This window comes from Rhodnius prolixus, unplaced genomic scaffold (assembly GCF_049639745.1).
Source record: "Rhodnius prolixus isolate KJV_2025 unplaced genomic scaffold, Rpr scaffold_6, whole genome shotgun sequence".
Taxonomy (NCBI): domain Eukaryota; kingdom Metazoa; phylum Arthropoda; class Insecta; order Hemiptera; family Reduviidae; genus Rhodnius; species Rhodnius prolixus.
This window is the reverse complement of record NW_027411634.1, coordinates 15,846,486-15,871,153: the sequence shown is the minus strand read 5'-3', so window position 1 is coordinate 15,871,153 and position 24,668 is coordinate 15,846,486. Positions and strand designations below refer to the sequence as shown.

General features: G+C 33.7%; 1 protein-coding gene across 11 annotated transcripts in view; it reads left to right on the top strand.

Moving 5' to 3' along the window:
• LOC141460164 (trace amine-associated receptor 8c) overlaps positions 1-24,668 on the top strand; it is a 471,099-nt gene that overhangs the window by 382,245 nt on the left and 64,186 nt on the right. For 7 of the 11 annotated variants that reach the window (XM_074139888.1, XM_074139886.1, XM_074139887.1 and 4 more), the window contains one exon: positions 3,486-3,614. In XM_074139888.1, the coding sequence (XP_073995989.1) occupies positions 3,486-3,614 (129 nt within the window). The remainder of the gene's footprint in view (positions 1-3,485; positions 3,615-24,668) is intronic. The other 4 variants (XM_074139893.1, XM_074139892.1, XM_074139895.1 and 1 more) reach the window with 1 other exon arrangement.

The window sequence follows — 24,668 nt, the reverse complement described above, 5'->3', positions numbered from 1 at the left end:
CGCCGAACTGATCGACTTGAAAAGAGTGGAATAACTTTTTTCTTTGATCACCTCCTTAACCAGTTTTTTTTCCTCCCTCTTCTGTCAATAATCTCGAGAGTTTAATATTCTTTCTCGATAAACCATGTTGCTCGAAATCTCCTCTTTAATTTTCCCACACTTCGATTAGCCTTCTGTCCATGAGGGCCTCTCTCGGATTCTTAAAAGTAAATTTAAGGTTTTGGTGTACTGTTTCCTTCGAATTAACTTTGCAATCCCTAAAGATGCTCACATCACCCTGGCACAAATGAGCCGTTTATTTTGAAAGTGGCATAAGTCACTTTGTTTTTAACTCGAGATATTTAAGGGTTTGCGTTTTAACACGTTTAAAAATATGGATGCTAACTTTCGAGAAGATTTACTTGTATTTGTTATCTCATGATACTGATATTTCAAATTGCAAATTTTTTAAAAATGAAAATATACCGTTCAATTGTATTTAGTGTTGCCATTAACTCGATTTTTTTTGAAAAAGTGACTTATGCCACTTTCAAAATAAACGGCTCAAATATCGTTTAACAGCTCTACCCTGCCAATACTTCTTTTAGGCCTTCCTATACCACGCCTATTAAATCCTCCTTCAAGTTCTTTTTACATCCTTTAATTTCTCCAATTTAAATACTCTTTGCATTCTCCGCTATCGCCCTTATAATCTTTACATTCCTTCACTCAGGACAACAGACAAGGAAAAATCCTTCCTCATCTGTGCCTCTTACGTATTTAAATTCGTCACTTCCTTCATTCTCTGTTTTCAGCTCTAGCATGCTATTTCTGATGGTTAAAGACCGTCTAAAATCTAAACTATCAAAAGAGAAGTAATTCCAAATTTAACAAGTAGATCATTTAACGTGTAGTGGAGAGGGGGGCACATTTGAACAGAATTTACATTTTCTGTTACAGAGTGCCCAGAATCGTATTATTGAACCTTTTTATTTTGTTTTCTACAACTTTCAAGTCTTCGTAACAGATCTATATCATGAAACAGTTGGTACTTTACATACATATCTATATTTTTTAAATTTAAAAATGTTGTGTCAAATATTAATATCTGCCCCACTAGTGGGGTAGCTTTGAACACAATATAAAATAGAAAGAAATGATATTACTTTACTCTGAATCTACCTTCTATCAGTTATTTCTCACACTACTACATTACTTTCTCCTTTTAAACCACTGAAATCTATTCCAAAAAATCAAGAATGACTCAGTTCGGGATGTTGTACCCGAAGTGTGATGGGTTTAGGAAGTTTGAACAAAATATTCGGTTTGTGGCGCTTCTTAATGTAGGTTAGGACCAATTTCCCCTTCTCTGCGATTAAACAAAAAAAAAGTCACAAACTTGCAGGTCGGTAGGGCGGCACATTTTAATTGTGATGTTGAAATGTGCCCCCTCTCCTTCAGTAAAAGAAAATATAATATCCAACACTTTTTGCAAGCAAATAGGCTTTTGTAAATACTAGATTTAAAAATACGAATTCCAAATGTTAATATGGACTAACAATACTCACACCTTGTCCACTACAATCTTCACAATACACTTCCCAAAGCTGCAACAAAAATTTTTACTTCCACCTTACAAAATAACATTCCTCAATTCTGGACTTTACAAACAATGAAAACGAAGGGAAACTCTGCCAATTATACAACAGGTCTACCACAACATATGGAGAAAATTACCAATCATAAATGTTTCAAATATATGGCGAGAAATTAAAGCTATTCAAATGTGCCCCCATCTCCTCTAGATTTTTTTTTGTATTATTTTGTTTTAAGTAGTGATACATCACTAGCATGAACTTTTATTATTTCTAATTGCTTCGTATAATTCAGTAAAACTTAGTTTAGCACAGTTTGCAGCTTAATCAAGCTTTTGCTGTAGATTCAGCCGATCTACTTTATTCTACAGAAAGAGTTAACGGAAGTTTGTACTTAATCTATGCGCCTGAAGCAATTAAAGATATATATAATGTTCATAAATAAGACAATGATTTAAGGGTTATAATTAGATGTCTTAACTTTACAAACATCACATGTTACATGCTTTCCTCCATATATTTACTGAACATTGAAAGACTTGCGTCACAGTTGTAAAGCTTGTCATAAACTTCAGTGATTATTTAAGTTAAATTGTAGGATATGGGCTCCACTTCAGTCTTAGTTCCATTGCGGACAATTAATTTTGGAACCTAAAATTAAATTACTAGTTTTTTTTGGGCAATTTTTATTGAATCTCACAGTCTTTTAGATCTTCAATCGTAGATCAAAAACTTAGAAGTATACTCGTTTTAGTTTAATGTGCTGTATTTTTATCATAACTATTTCTATTACTTTTATTACTACATTAGATAATATTATGATTTTGAGTCTCCACTGGAATATTTCTTTTCTGCCGACCTATCAGGAAAGGTTTGGTCACCATAACTCATAAACGAAACTACCCAGAAATGTACACATTTGAAATCTGTTACAAGTGCCACCATCATACTGGACAATAAGCTTGGGAAAATTTGCTAACTTGATGTGCCATTTTACTACATCAATTTTTCTGCTTTTCAAGGTTTTTCTCTGGCTCTTTCCACACAAGTAGTTTAACGACTCTTATTAGCAACATTTTCAGGGGAAATTTTTGGAATAAAACGCTCTTTTTGGGTGAAGGTGTAAACTAGTAACATAAATTCCCAATTTGATTGAAGGCTGACATAAAATATCATTTAACCCCTAATGGACCACTCACAACTTCCTTTATCTCCTCTTCTGTCAGATCCGTATCTACACCCCTTCTCTGCAATAAATATCTGGGTATGTAGACTTTGAAACTCTTTTCCTTTAGAATTATGGAGCTCAATAGTCTGTTGGCAGATACACCATTGTTCATCTCTACTCTCAATCTGTTTATGCCAAGCGTTTTAATTCCGTTGATACTTTTTAGAAATATCTACGTGTTTTTCGTGTAGTAATTTCCCAATTGACATTGGGTGCAGCCTCGAAATCCCATTTTTTGTCCTTATTAGTACTTTTCAAAATAAGGTAAAAGGGTCCCAAATCCGTACTTTGGTATTATATGGTCCGCATTTGTACTTTTGTTCGTCACATTTGTGTAAATTTGTTCATTACTTACCTTGTTTTCTTCTTGGTTGGTGCTTACCTCAGTCAGTTTCATAGCTACCTTCATATCCGGCGGTTCGCCCAACATGCTTCTACTGGTAGAGACCAGTCCGCTCTCCATTCCTTTACGTTTTCCAGTCATGTTCACCACCTTCTTGACTGACTTAGTAGGCATAATTCTGATTTTTCATAATATTTTTGAATTTACAAAAAACACTTGGTTATTGTTGCTAGTGTTTCCACAGTAACTGTAAAGAAACAGTTAACGATTAATTTAAACTTCCTAATTTAAATAGACCTTTAAAGTAATTATTTAATTATTTTATTTTTATCCATTTCAGGCATTACTCCGTGGAGCTTTGACCCAGCAGAGTGCCGCAATTCTAGTCTGTATGGCGGTGGATCGTTACGCATGCATGCTACATCCAGGGAAATATCATAAACACTCGACGAAAAAGGTAACCTACCACGTACGTAAATTTAAAAACAAGTGAAAAAAAACCCTCAAGTTAGACTGTTATTAGTTGGCTGGCTTTAAGCGCAATTCACCTTCTTGGCAATGATTTAATAGTCAGTTTATTTTAATTTGCTAATTTCATTTTGACGATTTGCAAATTTCTACAATTTCGATAATTAAATAAAATAAAAAAATTAATTTTGCATGTTAAATTATTTATACATTTAATATTTTATTAATAATTGATGTAATTTACATTTTGGCTTCCCTTAAAGTCTTATAATCTGACTTTATTGAGCTAATTTGTGCACAAACTGCTGCGTTATCCATTAAGGAGATTAAAATACGTTTAATAATTCTTAAATTATAGTCCTAGTTGGAATTTATCATGAAGTATCATTTATAATATTCTATCTCTCGCAGTCTATCACTCTCTTAAGGTTATATTTTTTTAAAAAATATCGATGTTTCAAATTAAATAAAATTTTCGATTTTTTGCTTAAACTTTGAATACAAAATAATGTCCATAATTTAATCGCTTCTTTGTAAAATTTATCACAGAAAATTTCAAAATAATAAAGCTTCAATAAAACTAATTACCCAATAACTTTTATCATGTAAAATCCATTTCAAATGAACCTCAACCAACAAACTGGATTGAAATTTGGGGTAAACTGTTTATCAATTATTAATACATGTAATGGTTTGTATAAAGCCAAAAAATACAATTATCTTTAAATAGAAAACTTTTTCGGTTTAACGTTTTAGACTGCTTTGTTCGCGATTGGTGCAAACAAATGCTTAAAAAATACAATGGCGGTGCTTCAAAAAGACGTGTATAAGATTGTAACAGGTGACGAATCATGGATATATGCGTATGAGCCGGAAACTAAACAGCAGTCGACTGTATGGGTGTTTCAAGATGAACCAAATCCAACAAAAGTTGTTCGCGCTCGAAGCACTTCGAAACAAATGGTCGCCAAGTTTTTTTCGGAAAAACTGGTCATGTGGCAACAGTGCCTTTAGAGGAACGTAGAACGGTCAATTCTGAATGGTACACAACCATTTGTTCGCCGGAAGTCTTCTCGATGAAATAAGGAAAACAAACAAAGTGCCGTCGGATCATTCTTCATCAAGACAATGCCAGCTATCACACATCTCGTCTAACAACCGACTATTTGAGCACTCCAAAAATCGAATTAATGGGTCATCCACCAAATGACTTCTTTTTTGTTTCCGAACGTCTAGAATAAATTACGTGGGCAACGATTTTCGTCGTTTTTGAAGCATTCAAAAACCATGTTTTGGAGGTGTCTCAAGCGAAATGGAAAAAATGCTTTGACAAGTGGTTCGAACGCATGCAGAAGTGTATAGATCATAAAGGAGAATATTTTGAAAAACAATAAAGTAATTTTGAATGACAAATTACTGTTTTTTTTTATTATTAGGCTCAAAACATAAATAGTGCCCCTCGTATTAACTATGTACATTTTAATACTGCAAAATAATTTGCTACTGACTACGTTTTCTAAAAAATCCACCTTTTTTTCATCAGTATTTCTTAAGCAGAAAAATTACAGTTTATTGTCTCAGATTAAATTTGTTTTTTTTTTAAAAAACTAACATTCACATCTTTTGGAATTGGGTTTTAAAAATTTAATTTCTGATAGAGAGAGATTTACTTTTTCTGTTTTTGTGACCTCGTTGGTTGCCACACTAATTGCATCCTCTGCCATAATAATAACATTCTGTGGTACACTAATTAAACCAGCACGTTCTACTAATCTCATTTGGTTTTCATTTGTCATACAACCTTCATCAATGAAACTGATGAATCATTTCTGTAACTATGAAAAGAAATGAATTCTCCTATTACTTTGTTTATTATAGTAGAAATCTCGTTGTAAACAAATGGTTAGTTGATATAATTGTATTTTAAATCAGTAATTTTCTGGGGTCCAGTGAAAATAGTTAATTAAAACAGTTAAAATTTAATTTCTGTTAAGTGTAGCCATGTACTTTAAAAAAAAAACAACATATTGTAACGAAGTTGACCTGGGCATAGAAGAAAGGCCTAGATTGTTCTAGGGGTTGAGCGATCAAAGTCAGTAACAGGCCGCCACTGCATAAACAAAAGGGCGGTATCTACCTGTGGCAGAGAAGAAAGGCCTAGATTGTTCTAGGGGTTAAGCGACCAAAGTCGGTATCAGGCCACCACTGTGTAGACAAAAGGGCCGGTCTTTACCTGAACTAGAAAGGAAAGGGCTAGATTGTTCAAGGAGTTAGTGACCTGTGTAAAAGCTAGCTAAGAGAAAGGCCTCAGTTAGGGTGGTGGCATATGTGTTTTCCCAGCCAGTGATTGACAGGTAGGAGCGAGACAGAGAGTAGGAGGAGGGCGGCCCCAGCTGAGGTGGTGGCAGTATGTTTTCTCCAGCCAATGAACATCAGGAGGGCGTGGAAACTTATGCTCAGAGAGTTGGAGGAGGGCAGTCCCAGTTGGAGGGAGGCACGCAGGTAAAAGGAGGCAGACACAGCTGGAGAAGTCAGTTTTAATCGAGTTTTTAAGGAGTTATTAGAGTTGTTAATCAGTTTTAATCAGTTTGTTTTGAGTGAGTCTTGGAGAGACACTTTGGAAGTGACAGTTTGAGAGAGTCAGTGTTGCGGAGTGCTTCAGAGATAGCTTCTCAGGCGGTTAGTCAGTTAGTGAGTAGAGCTTTGTTTGTGTAGCAGAGACTAGTGCAATTCGGTGCAGTGCGGACCAGTGGTCAGTCGGGGAACAGTTTTGTGGCGTTACGTAGTGAGTAAGTAACAGTAAACTGTTGTGACTGTTGTAAATGGTGACTGTAATGAATAGCGTTAGTTGCTAGTAAATGTTAATGTGAGGAAAGGTAATGAGTTAATAAATAAGGTTATTACTTTCAACTTTAGCGAGTTTTATTATTTAATCAAACCCATATATTTAAAATAACTAGTGGCAGGCACTAGTTGTATAAGTAAAGTTCTTTCTTAGTAAAAGGACAAGAAAAACTTTACAATATTTTTCAATTAGAAGTAGACAAAAAAGTGACAAGTAACTTGATCATAACATGCGACGTTGTCAATATTTATTTTGTTTCTGTTTTTAAATGTTTACTAATTGATGCTGTAGTTGAAGACGTAGAAATGTTGCAATTTCTGAGCTCGAAAAATACATTTGGTTCAACTATTTTACTTTTGTTACTTCTCTTCTTTTAGCTTGCCAGATATTTTAGTAAATTATTGATTTTAAGTAATTATTGACGACCCGAAATGACTTACTGAAGAGATTTTTGCTTTTTTTTTAACCATTTTTAATAACATTGAAAAAGTCAAACTAACTTTTCAGTACGCATTTCAAATTTCAAAAAATATCATGACGTAAACTGCGGTACGGGCAAGTCGCACCAATTGAACATACCAGAATTTTTATTATAAGTTTAGCAAATTTTAATTCAAAAATCTTTTTAATTATTTCAAAATGTCTGTCAGTCAAGTATGATTTTAGAGTGAAGGTAGGTTACTATTCTTTCTCCATTCAGCCATGCTGACGCTGGAGTTCCGCAAGGCAGCGTACTAGGCCTCATTCTGTACGCAATCTACTTCTCAGACATACCTACTCATCCTCAAACTACTCTTCTCAGCTTTGCTGACGATACTGCCATCTTATCTACTGACAAAGACCCAATAATACGAGGGTCGTTTGAAAAGTCCGTGCAAAAATAGAAACTACTTAATTTTTTTGGGGTAAACCTTTTTTATTTTTCAACATAGTCTCCTTTTAGGCTTATACACTTCGTCCAACGCTGCTCTAGTTTGTTGATCCCTTCAGAATAATAGGATTTGTCCAAGTCTGAAAAATAGCCATTCGTTTCTGCAATCACCTCCTCGTTTGAATAAAATCTTTTTCCCGCCAGCCATTTCTTCATATTAGGGAAGAAATAGTAGTCCGAGGGAGCCAAGTCTGGAGAATAGGGGGGATGTGAAACGAGTTGGAACCCTATTTCCATTAATTTTGCGACCACAACTGCTGAGGTGTGAGCTGGTGCGTTGTCGTGATGGCAAAGGACTTTTTTGTGGGCCAATCGTGGGCGTTTTTCTTGCAGCTCGGTTTTCAAACGGTCCAATAACGATGAATAATATGCACCTGTAATAGTTTTACCCTTTTCCAGATAGTCGATGAGGATTATTCCTTGCGAATCCCAAAAGACAGTCGCCATAATCTTTCCGGCCGAAGGAACGGTCTTCGCCTTTTTTGGCGCTGATTCCCCCTTGGTAACCCATTGTTTAGATTGTTCTTTGGTCTCAGGAGTGTAGTGATGTATCCATGTTTCATCCACAGTGACGAAACGACGCTTAAAGTCCTGCGGATTCTTCTGGAACAGCTGCAAACCTCCTTCCAACACTTCACACGATTTCGTTTTTGGTCAAGCGTGAGCAATCGCGGCACCCATCTTGCGGATAGCTTTGTCATGTCCAAATGTTGATGCAAAATATTATTATGTACCCGTTCATTCGAGATGCCCACAGCACTAGCAATCTCACGCACCTTCACTCTTCATCATCCATCACCATATCATGGATTTTATCAACGATTTCTGGAGTAGTAACCTCAACAGGGCGTCCAGAACGTTCAGCGTCACTTGTGCCCATATGGCTACTCCGAAAATTTTGAAACCACTTATAAACTGTTCTAATCGAAGGTGCAGAGTCACCATAATGTTTATCAAGCTTCTCTTTAGTCTCCTGAGGCGTTTTGCCTTTCATAAAGTAGTGTTTAATCAACACACGAAATTCTTTTTCGTCCATTTTTTGAAAATCACTCGACTTCCTCGATTCAAACGAATGCCAAACACAAAGAAATAGACCGATCTGGCTGAAACTTGGTATGTGTTCTTCCAAGAGATGCTACTAACTAAACATAACCTCGATACGCGCCAGTAGTGCTATCTCTCTGACTTTGCACGGACTTTTCAAACGACCCTCGTAGCTCATAGAAACCTTCAGTATCACCTCACCTTCTTAGAGAAATGGTTCAAAAAATGGGCTATAAAACTGAACGAGGCAAAATCTCAAAATATTACCTTCACTCTTCCTCCTGTCTTTTACAATCTTATTCCTTTACCAGTAGTCAACGTAGTCCGCTACCTTGGGCTTTACCTTGAGAAGACTTACATGGAGACCTCATACTCGACTTAAGGAGAACAGAACTCAACACACGCTTCCGACAACTGAAAAGACTACTCGACAACAGATCAAAACTCACTCTGGACAACAAAAGACTTATACATGTAAGTATATTAAAGCCAGTCTGGGCTTATAGCATCGAACTGTAGCGGTTCAACCAAACGCTCAAATCTGCAAAGGATCCAGTCCTTGCAGTCTAAAATTCTTCGCTCTACAGTTAAACGCTCCTTTCTACGTCACCCAATCAAACCATTCACACAGGCTTACAACATTCCTGCCGTCAAATATATTGCTCAAAATACCATCTTAACTAACAATCTCATCACAATCCACTGGTGCAACTTCTATCTTCCAGAACATTTCCAGACAACACTTCTAGACGTCGGCCACTGTCTTGCCTCTGCGATCTCCTCTCTGATGAAGAGAGTCAGTAGAATTTAGAATGTTTTTTGGAGTGTTACCTCTCTGGGTAACTTCTCCACTCTGATATGTGTGATATGTTGCTTATTGTTACCCTTGTTGCTTATAACGCAAAATGCGTTGATTGTAACTAAATAAATGATTTAAAAAATATATATATATATATTTTAAGCGAGATTTTTTTCACCAGTTTTAAAATAATGAAGGTTTTCCGGGGGACAAAAATTAAGGGCCAATTGAAACAACTTATTGTAACCCTTTCTATAACCTTCAATAACCTTTCTCCTAAATTTTGGTTACATAAATAAACTGACAAAGTTAATTTTGATAATATAATTAACTCTCTTTAACAGTATCCGCTTTCTATTCTAGGTAACTAAGTAATGGATGTGGTTAGTTATAACCTGGTAGCAGTAACGAGCGACTTCCTGCAGTTGCTCTAGTTACTAGATTCTTCATCTCTTACAAAACAAGTACAGCAATGGAAACTAAGTTTTCAAAACTTAGATCATAGATATCAGTTACTTATCTCTAATAAACGGAACTGTAATATCTATTTCATCTCTATAAATTTTTGCATAATTTAGTATTGTTTTATACCATTCTTGGAAGGATATATGATATAGAGAAGGATATTTAAGGATGTACTGAAAATTTTAAAAAATTGATTTGCAATTCTAGAAGAAAGACACCAGAGGTGTCCGAAACGTCGAACTTAAATGTAAAAATTTATACTTTTTGGCACCAGCAGCCAACTATTGCAAGTTGCATTGTTTCAAAACAATAATTTTATTTACATAATTATGGTACGATTTTTCGAATGTTCTGTGAACAGGTTCACTTTGATTGACAACATGAGCATCTCAAAATAATAATAGAAAAATGTCAATATTTAAAAGAAAGTTAAATGATAAAAAAATAAATAAAAAAGAAGTGTACTGATTTTGTGACTACAAATCTCTATCTGTCACCGCTCTAAAAGATTAGACTTATATATCATTCCTCACCAGCCAATTGGAAGAATGAAGAGAAATTGTTTTATTTCTTACATTATCTAAAAGAAGAAGAAGTAGAAAAAGATTGGCTAAAAGAAGGAGATTGAACTTTAGGTAAGCCTTAATTTTATCTAAGTCAGCCAGACAATTCTATTTCTCTAACTGGTCACAATTCTAAAGCCAATCAAAATCCCTTCTTTAAACTGTAAAAAACTCTTTAAACTAAATTCCAGTTTTTAATAAATACAATAAATTAAATAAGTTTTATTAGTAATAGTAAACTACACTACTTGTATTGTTATTCTCTCTCATCCTCCGTAAGTAAGAGAAAAGTAGTATTTTAGAAAATTACCTTCCAGAGTCAACATTAGAAAATAATAAACTTATTTAAATACCGTCAGAGAAGATAACAAAATACAGTCGAAACCTCTCAATAACGGACACTGGCGTCATTTCATTGTATTTCTGATTTAAGTTCTGACTTCCGAGACTTCTTCATTTGGCGTGTTGTTTTTCTGTTCTAACTGAACTGAATAGGTCTGATGTAACGATGAACTTTTCATGAATAAGTACGTTAAGATATAAATGTACCCAGGCCAGATTAGATTTTTGTGAACAATATCTGAAAAAAAGGACAAAAGGCGTCCTTTCCTAATTTAAGAAAGGACAAGGACAACCAGGTGTTAATAAAGGACTGTCCTTTCCAAAAAAGGGCAGTTGGCAACCCTAATCATAGTGCAGTATATCTCGTTAAAAACAACAAAAAAAAAGTTGATTCTAATTCCAATGCAAGGGTGCAACATCATCGCATTAGTAAACCACTAACAGAACTGCATTAGTAAGTAAAATTATGATCCTAAGCAAAGTGGCCGCTATTTGGAGGTGGTCGTTAGAAGGAGGTAGGCAAGTTTCATAATGAAAAAATAGGAGTTTTTTCCAAACATCTATTTAAAAATTGTTTATTATTAATAGATTTAAAAACGTACATAATTGCATAATTATTTAGCTATATTATATGCATCAAATTTTTCTTAATTATCAAAAAAAAATTATCAAAAAACTACATATTATTGACTTAATTAATAATCTTTATAATAATCATCACATTTATTTATAACAATAATAATTTATGGTAAAATTAACATCATACTATCATCTATTATTAGAAAAATAGAACAAACCTTTCGGCAAGCTGACGATGGCTCGATTTGGTTTTTGCAAAATCTTCCAACACATTTATTTTCTCTTCTAGAGTTAACCACTTTCGTTTGAGAGACATATCGGAATAAAATAATATTGTTCGTCCAAAGTTATATTGAAAAATGATTAAAATGGTACAAGATGTATGGAGCTTATATTATAGGAAAATTTAGGAAAAACCAGAAAAAAAAGAAAAACTTGAGAGGGGATAATTCTTTTGATCACCGCGTCAAACGAACTTTTAATAATAAGGTGGTCGTTGGTGGGAGGTGAAACATTATAATCCGTTCCCCAAAATCAAAATGTCCGCGGTCGCTATATAGAGTGTCCGTTAGACGGAGGTTCTTTTATATAGAATGTGTATAGGGGTAAAAACGGGGAAATCCAAAAACTGCCCGTAAATGGAGGTGGTCGCTAGAGAGAGTGTCCTTTTTTGGGAGGCTCGACTGTAATCTAAATTAAGACAGGAGCCAAGGATTGAAGTAAGGTTAAGAACCATTGTTCCTAGATGTTAGAAACCTCTCGGTGGTTGCTTCTTGAGGCTTCTCAAAAATTAAGAAAGCATGCTAGTTTAAGCAATTGATGAGAAGTTGTGCTATGATAAGTGTCTAATCCTGAGGAAGATTGTAACACAGAAATGCAATTGAAACGGGAGAAATGAACATCAATAAGCAAATTTCCTAAATTTTCTTGTAAAAAGGAAATGACTTTTTTTTTAAAATAACTTATATTAATAGAGGAAAAATATTTCTTTTTTATTTAAATGTAAGAGAATATAAAATTACTTTTTGCAAAATAACAATGATGATAATAACAATACGAATGAAAGCCTCCAGGAAAGTATTGAAGATAAGAAGTAAGCAAATAGAGAAGGTAATGAAGAAGATTGCTCGTGGCAGATACAGCTGGTAAACTCCTCTACATATGAAAAGTAATTGCAAGAGAGAAAACATTGAATTTGTCTACATTCGTTACAAGTTTCAAGAGCTGCCAATTTAATTTTCTTAATTCTTGAGTAATCATGAATTTCATTCGTTAATTATGTTAGATCGTTATTACTTTATAGTATATTCACACATTGTTTAAATTCGTAATTTGAAATATATCAAAATTAATTAATATTTTCAAGCACAGAATGCTTACGAGGCACTTCAATTTACCAAGTAAACTTCACTTGATTACTTTTGTAGCTATATCACTTTTGGTTTCTCTCTGAAACTTTGTCAGCAGAAAATTAACGTTTAGAACGCTTTATCTCAACAGAGAACGCAACTCACTTATTTGAGGGAGGAAAGAGTAATGGATTACAAAAGACATGAATTTACAAAATTACGAATCTCTTCGCTAGTTCTCTCTGACTAAACAATTCATAATGTCGCTTCAAAATATCTGCTGTAACACCGACACGATTTAATAATTATTATATATAAAACAGATGGGTGATGATTACGTAGTTGGGTCTTTCGTAGATATAAATGAAAAAATAATAGATATAAGTATTTAAATGAATAAAACATTGTAGTGTACACATAGTAAGCATATTTTGGGCTTATCAAAGCTATAAAATATGTGCTAAGGGACAAAATCCCATCTCTACCTTCCCCAGACAACTACTCCTAAAAAGCAGGCCAACTGAGAAATGAAGTCTTGCCCCGGATAGTTTGAATGCAGGTAATCCTAAAAGTAATGCCCCTCTATCTAGCTGAGAATTGGGCTTAGAAAATGCGAGGATGTTTAGGGAAGAATAGAGAGCATACGGTGCGTGATAACCTAGACCAGGGCTAGACAACCACAGTTCGCGAACTGCATGCGGCTCTTTTATCTAAAATTTGTGGCTCTTCAGCCTGCCCAAAATAAATTGTATATTTCAATTTTATTGAAATAAATGAAAATTTCATTTATTAAAGTAAAGATATTTTTTCAAAAAGAATTTTAAATGTGATAAGTTAGAAATTGAATAGAATTATATTAAAATAGAAATAGAAAAGAAATTTATTATTCTGGGACAATTGTCCCCTAAGAATAAATACAGGAACAAATAGAGGCCTTAACAGTTTGGCCTGTGATAAGTATTTACAAAAAGTGAAAATATAATAAGTAAAAATAAAATAATAAAACAGCAGAAATTAAGGAAATAAATTAAAACAATTAGAATTTCGGAGGAAGCTGAATAGAAAGTAGATAACTGAATAGACGGGATTTAAAGATGGATAGGGTAGGAGCATGGCGGACAGACGAAGGCAAGGAGTTCCAGAGAGAGGTAGCACGTATTAGGAAGGACTTGTCAAAGGATGAGGTACGGTGAGAGGGAATATGAAGATCAGATGAGCGAGATCTAGTGTTACGGGAATGGATGGAGGATTTAAACTTAAGGAGTTGAAAAATATAGGACAAAAAATACAGTACGTAATATATAGGACTGCCTCCATTTTCATCCAAACACAGGTTTAGTTATTATTTATTTGTTTATTTACTTTGCAATATGTAAAAAATAAATATATAAAACATTTAAATGTTATTGGATATCGTAAAATAATAAATTGTGAATATAAATGATCTACAGAGTTTTGTACACTACCATCCTTGCGGCTCTTGGTAAGATTTATTAAAATTATTTAAAAAGAAAAGGCTCTCTACTTAAAATAGGTTGCCGACCCCTGACCTAGACAGATGTTCTTCTAACATTTTCTTAGTCCAATGTAATTCGTGCCAAAAAAATGAATGGATAAGGACTGAGAGAGTGATTGGATAACGGAGCCTTCGAGAAAACCAGACATTCCTCGGAATCAAACGAACAATTCATCCGTACAATATTATAATTTTAATTATAACTTAGCGATTAAAACCTCTTATCCAGAAGTCTCACTTAACAAAATGAACATTTTTTGAATTCTACCAAAAATGCTCTGATTTTTTTTTTTTAAACTCACATTCCAAATTCGCCTATTTGATCTTGGTAATTAGAACTTATAATATTGACATTAACTATGTTTATTTCTACTTACTTTAATTGAGAAATATTTCTAACCAAATTTAATTGAACTAGAAATCATAAAAAAAAGTATTTATTTCCACTAAAAATGTACTCTTTAATAAGGTTGTCTTTTCCACGATGCCAGCGCTCCATTTTAAGCAATATAGGAACTATGTTTGCTACTTCAAGAAATATATAATATTCCTGATGTTTGAGTTCTAGAAGTATTGGAGTTTTCTTTATATAACTCGGAAGTCCTATCATTAGAAATTGGATAATGTTTTATTGATGCCATTTAACTTCTACAGAAAACTATAACCATTTGTTTCAGAGCCTTCTTATAATTAGAGTTCCCATTTTCGAAATATTATCTGGTACGTTGGTGAAAGTAGATTCTTAAACCAAAAATCAGAATACATAATACTTAAATCAATTACAGATTACGGAAGATTAAAATAAAATTAATGTAAATAAATTAAAATTAAATTTTAGGCCTGCCATCTTATCTATTGACAAAGACCATAGAAACCTTCAGTCTCACCTCACCTCCTTAGAAAATTGGTTCAAAAAATGGGCTATCAAACTGAACGAAACTAAATCTCAAAATATTACCTTCACTCTTCGACGCATCACTCTTCCTCTTGTCTTTTACAATCTAATTCCTTTACTAGTAGTCAACGTAGTCCGCTACCTTGGGCTTTACCTTGACAGAAGACTTACATGGAACCCTCATACTCGACTTAAGGAGAACAGAACTCAACAGACGCTTCCGGCAACTGAAAAGACTACTCGACTACAGATCAAAACACACTCTGGACAACAAAAGACTTATATATGTAAGTATATTAAAGCCAGTCTGGGCTTATGGCATCGAACTGTGGGGTTCAACCAAACGCTCTAACCTCCAAAGGATCCAGGTCCTTGCAATCTAAAATTCTTCGCTCTATAGTAAACGCTCCTTTCTACGTCACCAATCAAACCATTCACACAGACTTGAACATTCCTTTCGTGCAACACAAGTGGCTAAAACACGATACAGAAAATTCCATCTTAGCATTCAAACACATCACAATCCACCTGTATAACATCTATCTTCCAGAACATTTCCAGACAACACTTCTAGGACAGTCTTAAAAGATAGTGGCCTCGCGATCTCCTCTCTAATGAAGAGAGTCAATAGAAAGTAAAATGTTATTGGAGTATAACCACTGGATAACCTTTCCACTCTGAGTGAGATATGTTGTTTATTGTTACCAGTGTTGCTTATAACGCAATATGCGTTGATTGTAACTAAATAAATGATTAAAAAAAAAAATGTTAACCAAAGAGAAAAAAGTAAAAATAAATAATGACCTAGTAATTTAATGGAAAAAATTAAATAATCTTCGTTATTTATAAAGTGAATCCTTACTGATTGCTGATGTGTTTTAATCATGCACTCTTAGGGGTTTTTTGGTCTTTATTTTATCTGTTACAGTTTTCGACTTTTTTGCTTTCTTTCTTTTATTGAAATAATTCTTATTTAGTAGGCGAGCATGAAGGAGATATGTGTGTAGTTGCAGCAGCAGACAGCATGAGGACTTGCTGGGTACTTTATGAGTACCATTCCGTGATATACTAAGACAGATCTAGTACTTCCAGCTGTGTGCATTATGTACTTACTCTTAACAATCCTCAGTATCACATACTGCCAACACCCCCAAACAGTTCAAGTTCCGCCTTCTTGGCAAACACACCACACAGTCTTCAATAGTTGGCGTTCTCTACCCAACTACTTTGTTTTGTCTTCTTTTTCTGTTCCCTTTTCACAGTTTTTATAGACCTCAACGAATGTTTCTTCGGATGTTCTTCACATTTAATTTAACTATATCTTAGTAAGCAACTTCTTTTATCCACTATTTTCTGAACAGCTTTCTTGTGCTCAATATTTTTTACTGATTCCTACTACATTATAACGAAACTAAAATTGTGATTATTAGCAATGAAGATAGAAATAGTTTTATTTTTGAACAGAAATGTGGTCTAACACTCACAGGACTTGTTCTTGTTGTTGGAATTCACAAGGTTACAACAACGTAACTGTTCATTGAACTTCCTCAAGTTTAGAAATATAATTGGTTTTATTTAAGAAAATAGATAGATAATAAATCTTTATTATAAATATGTACTATAACTACAGACATGAAGTGTCAATGTTCAGTACATTATAACCTTCATAACAATGGTATGCAGAAAGCTTAAGATTTGAAGGATTTGAATGCTGCGAAAAAGATTTTATTTAAATGGTTTACCATAATAAATAATAATTATATACTATTAACTAAGAAAAATGAGGCGCCACGGTAGCCGAGAGGGTAGAGGCGAGACCTGCGAAGCTAATATGCATTGTGGTACTGGGTTCGATTCCCGGTCTTGGCCTTGGATTTTATTTAATGGTTAATAAAAGAAATTTACAGTAAAGTATGTTTGCTAGTCGCCTCCGTCCACGACACCTAATTGGTAGTTGGACGTTAAGCCCCGCCTAAAAAATAGGCGATTACTTTACTTTACTTTTTTACTAAGAAAAATGAATTTACTGAGCTTGATTTAATGAATTACTGAGATTAAATTGGCATTAGATATGTACATTTTTCGCTAGTTAAACTGAGTCGCTTCAAATCTCTGTCACGAAACTCAAACAATTTTGGACGCCACAAGAATGTTCTTTCCACAGAAAATTAGAAATATTTAGGAGTCTTGAAAAGGTAAAATTCTAAGAAAGATCTTTGGCGAAATGAAGAAGATTGACCGCAAAATAGAACTGGGTGCTTGAAGAGTTATTGGGCGAGCCAGATCTCTGTCACTTTAGTCAAGTAATGGATTCCTTTAATAGTAGGAGTAAATGCTGCTAGACATGGATTTTAATACAGATCCAGGCGTTCTATCCTACCATCCGTTTAACTAAACCAGACTCCTATTCCAAACGCCTAACCTGGGATACACATACTAGACTTAAACGGAAAAAACTAAACACACGATTCTAAACTTCTCGACAAACGTTCTAAGCTTTCACTAAACAACAAACGATTTATCTTCACTATGATACTTAACCTGTCTGGACTTAAGAAATGGATCTTTAAGGCTCAGCCAATGTCTACAGAATCCAAATGATCTTCTTTGTGAATTTCACCATCAGGGTGGACACTATTGGGTTTAACTGTACCCTATTGTTTGGTTAGATTGCAGCTATGTCAAATATAGTGGAATATAACTTGGCGAACAGCTTAATAAATAAACGAACATAACCTGCCACTAGGTTATAATTCTAATTTAGTTGCTTTCCAGTTTGGATTTGACTCGATTCATTCTGAAGATTATTCATTAGGCAAAAACAAATCAATTTGCCTATATGGTAATAATGTAAAGAGAGAAATATATGGTGTATTTGCATGAATGATCTTACAAATATAATATAATAAATTTATCAATTTCCATAAATTAGATGGAGCTATATTGATGAAGTTTGTGGGACAGGGCACTTTGTGTCACTCACATGCCCTCTAAATCTGTAATTATCTACATGTTCTATTATCGTAAACTATATGTTTCACATAAATTTGCATTTTACTGATGGAATTAGTAGTAATAATAGCTTTCAATATTAGATTTCCATACAATCCTGTCCACGGACTTATAAGCTAGAGTTCTCGCGATCTAATGCAGATGTGATGCCTACTTTAACTTAAAATAAACTACAATTGAATTTCTTTAATAGAACATTATTTCACTTAAAATTATAAAACTCAATCGTACAAACTGTCATAAAATAACCATGCGAAATTTTCACTTATTTATTACATAATATGTAATATTCCCAACAATCTTTCTCCTTTAAGTAGAGATACTTGGTTTCCAGTTGTTCTTCAAATGGGGCAAGTTTATTTGTAGGTAGAGAGAATGACGGATTTCTAGTTCGTCTACATTTTTTGGATGAGATCACCATTCAATAATTGGAAACTCCAAGTGCGTCTCATTGCTTGTTAGGCGTTTCCTGACCTGGGGCATAACGTTTTTTATCTTTTCACCGCCTTATTGCCATCGTGGATTAAGCCTGAATCTTTCCACCATGAGGATTAGTTTAGTTCTAAAACATAATAAGTCATTTCTTCAAATTTTAGATCGCACATTGTGTTTCTTTTTTCGATTGTATTAAAAATTTTTTAAATAAAATTAAGTACTAATTTCGTTAAAATAGATTTTTAACATTTTTAGTTTGTCGTTAAAGATGTTGCCCATAATATTTAAATTAAATATTTTGTTTTGTGCAAATTGAAGTCTCAAAAAACATTAATTACGCCAACGGTAAACAAAAATGGAAGTCTTGTTGGTGTTCACATCACTTAAATTTTAATTTAGGCACGACTATATTGTAAGGTCATTGGCACCTGGTGATTATTCAGAATACTGCCAACCTCTAGACACAGTTCTCTCGTTGTGATCGCACCTAAACCAGATATCAAATTTGTACTTTCTGTGAATTTCTCTTTTTTTTGTGCTTCACCGACCACACTCTTAACATGCAAACATTTTGATAAAAATATTTTGTTTTTGTTTTTTGACTCAGAGGATTTTAAAGCGGGTATTTCCCCTTATGATACGATCGTTATAATTCTTACCAGTTGTTGCAAGAAAAGTAACAAATTGTGTATTATAATATTAGAATAATATAAAACCGAAAGCAATAGTTTTAATTGAGAATAATTATTGATTTAGATAAAATCTTTACTTAATGAAGGATTTACAGTTTAAAATTAAAGCTGGTATTTAATTAAATAAATAATATCGTGAATATAATTTTAAGAGCCAGATTTGATTATAATAATCGCGTTAATTATTGAATTCATTTTGTACGAATTATTTTGTAGTTATTATTTGTAAAAAGTTATTACCAAAATTATTTATTAGAACGAAACTAATTGCATAGCTACAGAAGGTTTCCTTGTTTTAAACTAAAAGGTCCTTGTCTCGCATTGTCTCTTTTTCTAATTATTTGCTTTTAGTTTGAAGTTAAACTTACTAATTGAGCTGATACCAGCTTCATTTCTTATTTCTTTTAAAATAACTGTAGCATTGTACAGATGACAAGAAAGTGGAAACTGGATATAAATTAATTGAGAGTAAGTACAGATTCTACCGGATTAAAGAAAGAGTATAAAATGAAATAAACAAAAGAATTAGAACAAGGAGAAACTATTAGGTAGAAAGCTTTTTTGGAACAGGCACATGGAAGTGTCTGTAAGTGAAGCAAAATCACCACATCTACCAAAAGATGGAGGTAAACCATTATGGAGAACAACTACCGTTCGATGAGATTAGCTCTGTGTAGATAGTGTAAAAGTTGCCATTACCAAGGATATCCTTAAGGATAGGATTGCAATTGGTCTGTTTGCACCTGTATGGAGGTACTTCTTCTTGACTTAACACCTTAACGATAATCCCTCTATCTGGTACCTCTCCAAGGACGGAATGGCCAAAAAAAATGTAATTTATTCAGAAATTTTCCTGTAGGGAAAATCACCCTCTCTCATTTTAAGATAAACACGATTGTTTGGTATAATGGTGAATCGAGAACATCAGAGAAAACTGGGGGCCACTTCTCTCCCCTTAAATTATCGAGAGTTTTTTTGATTAGCAATGAATGTCTTATCACTTCTTTAATTTACTTTAAGATACACAAATTTGTAAGAGTTTTAACCAGTTAAGCGTGTTTGTCGTGTATACACGTCAAACCAAATCTCAATTACGGTGCGTTCGACGTGTATACTCGTTGTGAAAAATATAAAATTGCCATTAACTATAAAAACTCGAAATTTTAATAAAATACAATAAGAATATTATTTGGTGGGATGTTTCCTTTATCTTACCAATAGAACTGCGGTGGGAGCCAGCCAAATGATAAGTGGTTGGTACATGTTTGGTCTCCACATTAGAGATTAGGAATTACGGACACAAATAGAAGCTCTCAAACCTTGTGCAATGCCGTTTTTACCTTAGATAGAGGTTCAGAACCTCAGTATGTGCATGATTTCTGATTTCTTTTTACACAGAATTCAAAGTTCTTTTCTTCTCTTGTAAAAGCTCTTGCTTCCCTAGTTAACTAGAGCAATACATAAGTGAAGCGGTGCAAGATTTTTGAATGAGCACAGAATTGCTCTGTAATCTGTAAGCCCCCAGAGATTGCAGAAAAAGTGCTTGTGCAGTGACTGTTACGACTATTGTAAACTTTTGGTTGTTTTGCCCTGCGTTCGACGTGTATACAGGTCATTGTCTGATTTTAATTGCGCACACTTTGGATTTTTTTTTTAAACTAAATTCCACGCTTAACTGGTCAAGTCTTTTCAACACTCAAATTAGAACATTTTGTTCAGAGGCTGAAAGTGCACTAATAACTGAAAGTGCAAGAATGACCTCAATCGCTGACGTTCCTTTAAAATAAAAATAAATAAAAGTAATAAAATCTTGAAGGATTAAGGAAACTTAAAGAATTCTCCTTGAACAACGAGGGAATGAAATAGATTCTTTGTGTTTACGTCGGCAAACCTAGCATCTAATCCATGCACTTTACAGCATGGAAATTTATGTTTTTTCGCAACCATGCATTAATGTGCAGTTTGTTAAAGAATAAAGTGATACTTTTAAATATATGAATCAAGAAATCAAAGTAACGAACCTATTACGTTTAGTCAGTAAGAATTCCAGCCACAACTGGAATATAATGTCCAGTTAACTAGTTACCCCTAGAAAGATGTCAGTTTGCCTTGAACATAGCTTTTCTGCTAGCCAACTCAAAAAAAGGATTCCGTCTCTAGGTATAGCCAACATGGTCCTCGTCAACGGGCCGATTGCATAACCAAGACCCATTGCTGGACGCCTAAACTGCCCACATTGGCCCAAAATTAAGTTAGCAAGCATTCAAGATTAGAAAACTATCTGTTTTAAACACTACTCTTTGCAATTTTTCGTAACACCACCAAGGCCCCGGAATTAATGAGAGAAATTGGACAGAGAGAGATTAGCTAACTACTTTTTAGATAAAGAATAATGTATGTACCAAATTTGGGAAGTAAATTTAGGAAATAGGTAAAAACCTATCAAAAGTGAGCCTCAAAATTATTTTAAAAAGTATCACATATGGAGTAGAAGATTTATAGATTAATTGCACAGAATTTACGTACTTGGTGTCACACTGTATTTAGTCTATATCTATCTATCTATATATCTATATATCGTATATGGATATAAAATTAATTAGAATAAAAATATAATCCTGCAATTCATGTAATTTTGCTGAGCGTTCGAAAAGTCAGCAGAAATGGCAATTAATTAAAACCAACTGACTGTGTAAAGCTTCATTAGAAACAAGTGCCAGTGTATACCTAGCTTGTTAAGTCATGGCTGAAAACCACATCGTTCTGGCTGATCTTAATGATGCTGCTTCCATTGATTCAACAACTTGTGAATCTTAAATAAATCGATTGGAAATTTAGTCGTCGTTTGTTTGTTTTTTTACTTTATTATTTAATTTATTGGGTTATTTAATATTCTGGAGCAATTAATTAATTTGTAAAGATTATTTAATGCATTGCTGGAGTCTTCGCCGAAGGAATTTCGCGTGGTTCAGTGTTTCACTAAATTGAAGAAATAATAAAAAGATATATTTGTTAAAAAAAAAAAAATACATTTATTTTAAGGTTAGTTATTATAAAATATAATCATTTTTACCGAAGATCAACTTATTATTGTTATTATAGGAAACTATAACATTTACATAAATTTGTAGCTAAAGTTTGAGGCCCATTGATCTGTTCGAAAGGATATTTGAAGTAAATACAGTGTTTAACTCAATTAGCAGCATTGTTGGTCCACATCCATTCTTAAATATGATCTCAATTTGGGCAGCATAGCTTCCATTTATAAGTTATTAATTTCATTTTTCTTCGGGCAGTGACAAGCCAGCACCATAACCTTCTTATCAGTCGCTGTTTAGAAATCCGTGGGCTTACATAGTCTTTCGAAAGATTAGAACTTTACCTTACCGGGAATTATAGAATTAGACTACCACCTAACGTAATGTTTTGTTCCAAAATTCTTTCTAACCTCCAATATATATATTGTCCTCTTCAGGGCCTGGATATTACAAATACAAAACAATTTACAGAGTCAGTAACATAGAAAAAACAGTAAAATCAGTAATACAAAAATAACCAAAAGATTTGAAGGTTTGAAGATTAAAACAGAACAACACAGTTAACTTTAGGACAGACACGTCGAATTTGGCCAACTGCTACAATTTTGTCATTAAAAAATAAATAGATATCCAAATTTTGTACATAATTATTGCTGGGTTTGTTTAAATTTACTTCAAATCTTTTGGTTATTTGTTATTTAGTGCATAAGGGTTATTTGGTTTCTCCTGTGTTTTGTGTTTAACGGTTTTTGTTGTTTAAAGAAACCCAATATTTATTGTATTTACTCTTTTGTTGTAATTAGTCTATTGTATCTGTTCAATTGTAATTACCAAAATTCCCGTGTAAGTCCCGCTATGTCTGTATATATATATACCTGTTCTCCAGTTCTGGCTCTTAGTTTCTGTAACTCAACCAACCCGCAGAGCCACGTAAGTTTTCAATAATTATAAAGAATTTATTGTATTTAACTGTTTATTTTTGTATTACTGATTTTACTGTTTTTTTCTATGTTACTGACTCTGTAAATTGTTTTGTATTTGTAATATCCAGGCCCTGAAGAGGACAATATATTTGTCGAAACGTTGGCAAAAAGACGAGTTGTTTTATTTGACCGATTCCTCGCAAGTCTTCCATCCTAAGTTTAACAATTTGCGGTCACGAAAACTATATATTTATATTTATAAACTTATATTATAATTCTTAAAATGATCGTATAACTTTCCAATAAGTTATTAACTCCAGCTAGGGCACATTTTAGGTGATTCAATGGATTCAACGTTCTAATTGCTGCAAAAAAAAATCGTATTTATAGTATTATTATTATTTTTTTGTTATCATAATAACTATGAAATCTTTTTGCGCCTAAAAATACAATTTTGGAAAATGACTACATAAAGTCGTAAAAGATATATATAGTAACGTGTTAGATGGAAATAGGTATTGGACACTGGAATTAAGGCGAACTATATAATGGCCTGCAGGTAAGTGGGTGGTATTCAGAGCAATGAATAGGCCGACGAAGTGGCAAAGGAAGAGGCCTTAAAGTCACCTATGGACCCTCGGCTCGTATATAACTTTAGTAGATCCTTGAGGGAGAGTAGAAGAAAGTGTATCCTATTTCTGGAAGGCCTTATGTAGCATGTCCTCATATGAAAGAAAATGGAAGTAAGGAATTTCAATGAGACACAGGTCACTCTCCTAATATAAATATCTCAAAAAAAGTTCATTTTAAAAAAACACTATTTATAAAACTTAGTTGATTAATAATTAAATTCTCTAATTAGAACCAGACTATAAGTTCCTGCAGTTCTAACATACTTACGTAAGTAAACTTGTTAAATTGAATCCATCTATGCAACTGCATCAGTTCACCACGGACTAGTTTGTCTAACTAGTCCCCAAAATAACTTACGAGGTGTATCCCTATAACGCTACATGCGAATTTACCATTGTTCGAAACAGTGCTGGAAGCATTTTTCTGTCAGCATGACGCGTGACGCTTTTACATTCACAGCTTCAACGGACCGAAATCGTGTTCTTTTTTAATGCAGATTTCACTTTGGGGAACAGATAAAAGTCACATGGGGCCAGGTCAGGCCTAAAACTGGGATGTTGTACTTGGCTAGAAACGTCTTGCGACAGACAATGCAGTGTAGTCGGCGCGTTGTCTTGATGGAGAACCCATGACTTGTTCTTGTTCTAACTTCGTAATTTAAATTACAACAGTAAAAGATCAACTCCAACTTCCACTTTTTTAATATGCGAGTGAATGTGATGATTATTCAGAATAAAGATAAAGCACAAGAATAATTTGGAATATAGTTAAAATGAAATGCTTTTTTAATACTAACTATGATGATGAGATACATCTTTTATTATTCTAACAGAAAAATACTTATGGGTGATAAAAGGCCAGCACAAGGGTCTGTGACATCTAATGCATTCTAAAAAATTACTAGAAGTATGAATGAAATGTTGGGTACTCGCTGATTTGTATACCTTTTGGAGTTTAATCAACCCTTATACTTAACTTCTTACTTCTTAAACTG